The following is an 8,339-nucleotide window of genomic DNA, read 5'->3' as shown; positions in this document are numbered from 1 at the left end:
TGATGGCCGGTAAGGGTAATCACGTCATTTCACAAACACAATCCTTGAATCTCAACAATTAATTAAGACGCTGAAACTTCGAACCTTCTTCTCCAAAACTCTTATATCTCAATTCTCACACCAACAACACAACACAACACAACGAGTCATGGAGCTTCAACTAGATTCCATGGCCGCTTCAATCGGAGTTTCGGTCGCCGTTCTCCGTTTCCTTCTCTGCTTCGTCGCCACCATTCCCTTAAGCTTCTTTTGGCGTTTTGTTCCTGGTCGTCTCCCTAAACACTTCTACTCCGCCGCCGTTGGTGTTTTTCTCTCTTATCTTTCGTTTGGATTCTCTTCTAATCTTCATTTTCTTGTTCCTATGGTTCTTGGTTATGCTTCTATGGTAATTTATCGTCAGAGATGTGGTATCATCACTTTCTTTCTTGGATTTGGTTATCTCATTGGTTGTCATGTTTATTACATGAGTGGTGATGCTTGGAAAGAAGGTGGCATCGATGCAACTGGTAATCGCTACTCTGAGCCTGAGACTGATTCATCTTTTTTAAATTATGATTTTTTTTTTATATTTTATTATTGAGGGTTTTTGTTAATTATGGTGTGTGATTGGATTTTGGTGATTTTAGGGGCTTTAATGGTTTTGACATTGAAGGTTATATCATGTGCAATTAATTATAATGATGGAATATTGAAAGAGGAAGGTTTGCGTGATGCACAGAAGAAAAACCGTTTGGTTAAATTGCCTTCTGTTATTGAGTATGTTGGTTTTTGTCTTTGTTGTGGAAGTCACTTTGCTGGTCCTGTTTTTGAAATGAAGGATTATCTTGATTGGACTGAAGGACAAGGGGTATGTTATGTTAATGTTAATCTGGTTTTTGTTTGTTAATTAAGAATTAATGCTTAGTTCAATTCTCATTGAGTAACTGAATGCATGCACAATTTAATTTATGCTGATAAGTGAGGAATAACTTAGTTAGTGTTGTCAAATAACCGAATGCATGCCCAATTCTCATGTGCGTTTGATTCGCAAAACGATAAGTACCAGACAAGATAGAACATAACACTATAGTATAGACAAGACAAAATTGTACTGGAGAAAGATGGAAGGATAATATTTGTTACATGGGAAAATAAAATGGGTATTTTGGTATTTTTGATAGTCTGTGCTCTAGACTAAAAGTTATCCCATGGTTAAGTGAGGGACAAGAATTCATGTTTTCGTTGAATCCCTTGCTACCTGTTTTGTCCCATGATCAGTTTCTAAATCAAACATGGTACAGAAAAAGTTGTCCAGTCCAGTCCTTTGTTTTATAGCAAATCAAATGCACTTGAGTTTTTATTAGTGTTGTCAAATGATTAAATTCCCCTATGCAACAGTGCTATAGCGGCTACTTTAGCTGTTACTTGAAAACATTTTGTGCTAAAACATATCACAGAACAATAATGATTTGTTTAAATTCCGCTATGCTATGCCATAACGATATTTTGCCTCTATTGCTGCTATTTAACAACACTGATTTTTATTATTGTTATTGTTGATGTTGTGATTTGTAGATTTGGAGTTTTGGTGCAAAAGGACCAAAACCATCACCATATGGTGCTACAATTCGAGCTCTACTTCAAGCTGGTTTTTGTATGGGATTGTACTTAAACCTCGTGCCTTATTTTCCTCTGACTAAGTTTACCGAGCCTTCATATCATGAATGGTGCTTCTGGAAAAAGTTGGGTTACCAGTATATGTCTGGCTTAACAGCACGTTGGAAATATTATTTCATTTGGTCGATTTCAGAAGCTTCTATTATCATCTCCGGCTTGGGTTTCAGTGGCTGGACTGATTCCTCTCCACCAAAGCCGCGTTGGGACAGAGCTAAAAATGTGGATATATTAGGTGTTGAGTTTGCAAAGAGTGCAGTTGTAATTCCAGCTGTGTGGAATATTCAAGTCAGCACCTGGCTTCGCCATTGTGAGTTTCAGTTCTTTCCTTGCACGGTTTTTTAGCATATATATATTTTCCAACTTTACGCATGAAACTTAAACAGGGTGCAGACTTGATGGTTTTCAAGTTCTGGTAATAGTATGGCTAGATTAGTTTTTCATGTTGGTACCTGTTTGGTTCTTGAATTATTTTTGTATAAATGATTTATTGGACCATGTTAAAATAATCTTACTTCTTCAGCTATAACATCTGTTTTGCTGACAGTAGATTATAGCATCATCAAGCCACCAGCAGTTGATCTTCATTGTTTTTAATTGTTAATCTTTTGTTCCTACCTTTTAAACTGGGCTAGATGCAAAATTGAAATTTGTTGATGATTGCTGTATTACTTTTCATTCATAAGGTTAGACAATGAAATATGAAGTAACAATGTTTGCTATTGTCTATGTTTTGGTAGATGTTTATGATAGACTTATCCAGAGTGGGAAGAAGCCAGGGTTTCTTCAGTTGCTTGCCACACAGACCGTTAGTGCTATTTGGCATGTGAGTAAAATTTATCTGCATTTTAAGTTGATCGCTATTTTATTCTTCTTTTTATTTCTACTATATTTGGTTTATGCATGATTATTGCTTCAACCTTATTCGCTATCTTAGCGAATGCATTTCTAGTTTCTTCGGAAAACTAAAAAAGGAACGGATAGTCATTTCAATCATCACTCTTGTGATGGTCAATCTTTGATATACATCTGTTACCTTCATCTGTTACCACGAAACAACTTTGCCAAGCTGCTATTTTGGGCTGCTGAAAAGAAAATTTCATATTAACATTTTGACATTTTTATTTCAGGGGTTGTATCCTGGATACATTATATTCTTTGTTCAGTCAGCATTGATGATTGCTGGTTCCAGAGGTATAACTATTGAATTAGGCTTATTTGCATTTCTTTCTTCAGTTAATTAACTTGCGCTGTGGTTTTTCTTTTCAAACAGTCATTTACAGATGGCAGCAAGGTGTGCCTCCAACAGTTAAAAATGCCCTGGTGTTCGCTAATTTTGCTTACACACTTCTGGTTCTAAGTTATTCCTGTGTTGGCTTCATGGTTAGTTCTCTCTCTCTCTCTCTCTATATATATATATATATATATATATATATATATATATATATATATGCCACACACACAAATGTCCATTTTGTATGGTCAGATTTACAAGAATCCAGAGATTTTTTGAAAAGTTTTCTATCTTCTTTGTGTGCTGTGTTTGAATAGGTATTAAGTCTGCATGAAACTCTTGCCTCATATGGAAGCGTGTATTTTATTGGAACCGTTCTACCTATTGTTATCATCCTTCTTGGTAAAGTGATCAAGCCTGGAAGGCCTGCCAGATCGAAAGCTCGAAAGGAAGAGTGAGGTAAACAGTGCAGTTATTCTCTTTGGAGTTTTTCAAATCAAATTAGGATAGTGGGAAAGGCTGGCTGGATCTTCAGTTTCCACGGGTTCAGCTCTGGTTTTAAATGAATTGTAACAGCTCCTTTAGTCTTGAAAATGGTTCGGCAGTTTTATATTATTGGCTTTAGCATTGAATTGTATTTTTGTGGTTAGAAACATCAATGTTGACGGGTTGATAAAAGTGATTATTGAAGAAATGTTGGGAACAAGTTTTTCTGTGATTTTAGTGCTCTTTTGGCTCTTGATTCCAAACAATTAATGCAAACAAGTCTATTTTTTCAAATTCTATCTATAGACAAAAAATCAGGAACTCTGATGTATGATGACAAAGTTAATTTTTACTGTTCTAACCCTAAATGGTGCATGCTTTGGTAGTGAGAAAGTAAGGGTAATGTCACTGATAAATTTTTGGATAGAAACTGCCCGTCATATATGCCTATCCATGAATTTCAAATGCTTAATTAATTCTTAATAATGTCAGTTGGTAGTGCTTCCCTAAGAAATTCTCGATGTTATTTGCATGATTGTGTTGTTTTAGAATGTCTTCAAAATCTCATCTGTCTTAAGAGTGGAGTAGATAGATTACCATGTCCGTTGAGCTAATACTACATACAAGGCCCCTAATTGCCCATTCCAATGTGTTTTGAGGCCATAGTGTCTGTTGGTTTTCATTTTTTAGGTATAATAAATCGGGTATTCCTTGGGTGTAACTTCAAAGACTAATTTCTCGAGCTAGAAATATGGTTTTTTGAACACAAATTTGTAGAAAACCAAAAGAAAATATTGAAATAATTGTTCTCAACTTCCATTATCGTTTTAATGTTTATGGCGCATCAGAGGTTATATCCGATATCGTTCTTGTACCTATTTTGGAGTTCTTGTTCTTATCACTTCATCAAAAGATATTATTATTCTTAAGATGCTCCTGATGCAAACAATTGAACTGTAAGTGTGCTGGACTTATTTATGAATGGTGATAGGATTCCAAAGCTAACATTTAAGTTTATTTGTTTGTTTGTAGCTATTGGCAAATTTCAAAATATACAAAACCTGTCAAATCATATATTTCTGAAGTTAAAATCTTTTTATCAATCAACAACTGGCTTGACATTTCAGCCCAAATTTTGATGATACCACCTAATTACAATGGCATTTATTTCAAGGGTATTGTACGTTGTTCACTAATTAGAGATTCTGATTACCTAGTACAGTACTACTCCACTAATTGATTACGAACAATCTCAATCTTTATGTAAATGCTTGTCACGTAGCCCCTGCAACAAGACATAATTTTTTGATTCTTGTTTAGTACGGTATTCAAGTTTTTTTGTTTTTTTTTTTAATTATAGTAACCTGAGTATATGAATATGTTATTGTTGAATATGACTCGTATATAGACACCGAAGAAAGGTAGGGGCGGAGCCTCCATCCTTACGTTTGGCCCAAACACGTCTCAGGTCCAATTGTGTTTGTTGTGGGGGGCGATTGGGAGTGTGGGAGGCGGTAGCCTTTGTAATATGAATCATAGTACTACATATAATGTTTGTAACACTGAAACCCTAATCATCACATAAATAAAAGAGAACTATACCTGCTCTCTAGTCGAAGAGATAAATATCATTGGTCGAACCACGTGAACAAAGATCGATTGTGTTTATTATCTTTTATTTTTCATTTTTTTTATCTTCTGTTATCTGTTGCTTTTTAACATTTACCCTGAGCAAAGTACTAGACAATACCCACCTTGCTCTAGATTTTGATGCATATTTTTGTCTGCTATATCTTTTTCTCTTTGAATTTCCCCTACCCTCAGCTATTACATTTTCTGTCTTTCCAATGTAGCAAACTGCAATCCTCTCCTTTTACCCCTATTCTATTTTATCTCTCTTTCTTACCCTCTATGTTACTTATGCCATGACAACTGTATAATTAATCTATCTTTAATACATCCATTCATATTAAAAAAACAGAAAAACAATATAGCAAAATTATGAGGTCTTTCTCTTCACATTAATTTCTTCTACCTCCTTTTAAAAATTTAGAAAACAATAGGACACAATAAATTAGACAGAGACTTTCTATCAATCAAGGTGAAAAGAAAACCTCCCTCCCTCACTCCCATTTTTGCTCTTTACGTTCTTTTCTTCTCTTCAAATTCTGACTCTTCCATTCATATTCTCCTTTTTCTCTTTTTTCATATACTATTAATTTTTCTTTTCTCTTATCTTCACTCTTATGTTTTTTTCACTTTCACCGACAGCTAGGTTGTTTTCACCAAAACACCACCAACTCCAAACATCTAAATTATACCAATCTTACTCTCTTGGTCTTTGTCTTTGTCTTTCCATTCCTTTTCATTCTTCTATTTCACTTTGTCTAGAAGAATAAGCTTTTGAACAAGTCAAGGTTGTTCTTTCTTCTTCCCTGGTTTTCCTCCATTCAAAGGAAAGCAATTTCTTAGATACCCTTTTAGCTCTATCAAACAAAACTTGCAATGCAGTCAAAGGTTACAAAAAGGTCAACGATCAACATGTTCTCAAGGGACAAAAAAAGTGACACCAATGTTCATGTCAATCCAAATGTAGCTGAATGGGAATTAAGACCAGGTGGAATGCTAGTACAAAAACGTAATTCAGATGTGAATAATAATTTTTCATCCATCATCAAAGTCAAAGTGAAGTATGGCTCATCTTATCACCAAATTCATATCAGTTCTCATGCAAGTTTTGGTACATACATTCACCTTTAGAATTTCCTTTATACTTTGCATATTTTAATTTTAATTGATTATATAAATTGATTGATGATTATTATTATTGGATTATTATGGTTTTTGGGGTGCAGGTGAATTGAAGAAAATGTTGACAGAATCAACAGGATTGCATGTTCAAGATCAGAAGTTGATTTTCAAGAAAAAAGAGAGAGATTCAAAGTCATATCTTGATATTGAGAGAGTCAAAGATGGATCAAAGTTGATTTTAATTGAGGACATTGAAAGTAGAGAAAGAAGGATATTGGAGAAATTAAGAATTGCAAAGAAGGAAAAGGCTTCAAAATCGTTAATTGAAATAACCTTAGAGGTTGACAAACTTGCCAAAAAGGTACACAATAATAATGTGCATTTTTTTCTATATTGTTACACTCTTTTATTTATTTAATTCAATGAAATTTGGTAGGTTTCAACTTTGGAGGGTAATGTTTCCAAAGGTGAAGTTATTTCAGAGTTGGATGTAGAGAGTTTAACAGAAAATTTGATGAGAGTATTGATTACATTGGATGAAATTTATGGTGAGGGTGAACTGAAATTGCAGAGAAAAGAACAGGTAACCAACTCTTTGTTTTCATAACTGGCAGTCTCTATTAAATTAATTGATTTTTTTAAGTTATGAAGAAAAAAAATATAATTAATGTGTAGGTTAGAAGAGTTCAGAAGCACATTGAGACTCTTGATATGTTAAAGATGTCAAAGCCAAATGAAGGTAACAATAACATAACAAAGGAGAGTAAGGTTGATTGTGATGTTCCAAAGCAGCATTTGCAAGAGAAGCAACAAGAACAACAACCTTTGAAACATTCTGAGTCAGTTGTAGTAACAACCAAATGGGAAACTTTTGATTAAGATTGCATTAAGTTACTTAAAATGTTTTTTATTTTATTTCCTAAGGTAGTTGTTAGATGGGATGCTTAGTTCAGCTCTATTTAATTCAATGGAGAAAATTTAATAGATTTTATTGATAAGCAGAAAATTTAATAGATTAATCCGTGTTATATATGTGTGAGTGGTTTTATTGTCTGTCGGTGTGATTGCTTAGCTGTGAGAGTTTAATTTAATTTTTTTGACTTTTGGAGTAGGGACCATGCAATGCAATCAATGTAGAGATAATAGGGTAGAGAAGGGTATATTAATATTGAGATAAATGATGTGTGCTGCTAGGTTGGACTATTCCTTTTAGTGGCCACAAACTTTAACTAATTCTTTGTATTTTCCTCAACTTCTGCCAAAGCCAAACCGATGAAAATGGGATACTGATAGTGCTATTCAGTAAGTAATCACTATTCAGAGCTAGCATCTATTATTGTCTGACAATTTTGTCCTTTGGGAATTGAGAATGGAGACAATGATCATTTGAGACATGTATGTAACTCTTTGGTGTTAGGCAGAGAACCACGCCGGGAGGAGGAGGAGCTCATGAAATGATGAAGGACATTTCTTCACAACCTCCAATATTAATCTCTTAGGCCATATACATACATAAAATATATACATCATTTAAATATTGTATTAAATGGTTTAGGGTTTAGCCCTTAATTAAAAAGAAAAATTCAATATTCACTTCTATTTTTTTCCATTTATTTGATTGTGTCTAAGTACTTAAAATTTAAGTTTGTGATCACACAAGTCTTGCTTAATTGGAGAGATCCAACTAAATGTTTTAAGTTCATTTGAAACCCAATGAAACTCCCAAATGACCACAATTACACTCCCTTGGTCATGACTCCAATGGAATTATCCAACAGAGAAACACCTAAGCCTTAAACACGAACATCATTAACAAGTGTTTAAAATTTAAAGGGACACTCTAGGATACATTAAGAATCAAACTTAAAATTTCTTATTTGAAATACTTCAACCTCTTCAACTCTACATTAGTTTACTGCCAAATTAAATAGACTAATTTTGCGCAGTTGAGAAAAAATTGCGATTTTGCGTGTTTCGGTGAAAAAAAAATAAAAAAAATCGAGGCTTATTTTGAATGTTATAGAACTTTGCAGATCCTCTATATGTATTTTTATAGAGGATTATGCAAAGTTCTGTAACATTCCGACTAAGTCTCAATTTATTTTGATTTTTCGACTGAAACGTGCAAAATCGCAATTTTTCCCAACTGCGCGTTCGAAAAAGTGACCCACAGGATGGATTTTTTCACGCATGTTAAGGACATTAAAACAAAATC

At 33.9% G+C, this 8,339-nt stretch overlaps 2 protein-coding genes across 2 annotated transcripts; both read left to right on the top strand.

Moving 5' to 3' along the window:
* On the top strand, positions 1-3,667 carry LOC25493655 (lysophospholipid acyltransferase 1). Its single transcript, XM_013602221.3, has 7 exons — positions 1-506; positions 627-847; positions 1,555-1,963; positions 2,394-2,479; positions 2,784-2,847; positions 2,927-3,036; positions 3,205-3,667. The coding sequence occupies exons 1-7, from the start codon at positions 149-151 to the stop codon at positions 3,343-3,345; spliced, it is 1,389 nt and encodes a 462-aa protein (XP_013457675.1). The 5' UTR covers positions 1-148; the 3' UTR covers positions 3,346-3,667.
* Positions 3,668-5,213: 1,546 nt separating this feature from the next.
* On the top strand, positions 5,214-7,430 carry LOC25493654 (BAG family molecular chaperone regulator 1). Its single transcript, XM_013602220.3, has 4 exons — positions 5,214-6,113; positions 6,229-6,485; positions 6,561-6,707; positions 6,800-7,430. Exons 1-4 carry the CDS (start codon positions 5,879-5,881, stop codon positions 7,001-7,003), a joined length of 843 nt encoding a protein of 280 aa, XP_013457674.1. The 5' UTR covers positions 5,214-5,878; the 3' UTR covers positions 7,004-7,430.
* The last annotated feature ends 909 nt before the right edge of the window (positions 7,431-8,339 follow it).

This window comes from Medicago truncatula, chromosome 4 (genome assembly GCF_003473485.1).
Source record: "Medicago truncatula cultivar Jemalong A17 chromosome 4, MtrunA17r5.0-ANR, whole genome shotgun sequence".
In the NCBI taxonomy this organism is placed as follows: Eukaryota; Viridiplantae; Streptophyta; class Magnoliopsida; order Fabales; family Fabaceae; genus Medicago; species Medicago truncatula.
The sequence above is the reverse complement of the archived record's forward strand: the minus strand, read 5'-3'. Positions and strand labels throughout refer to the sequence as shown.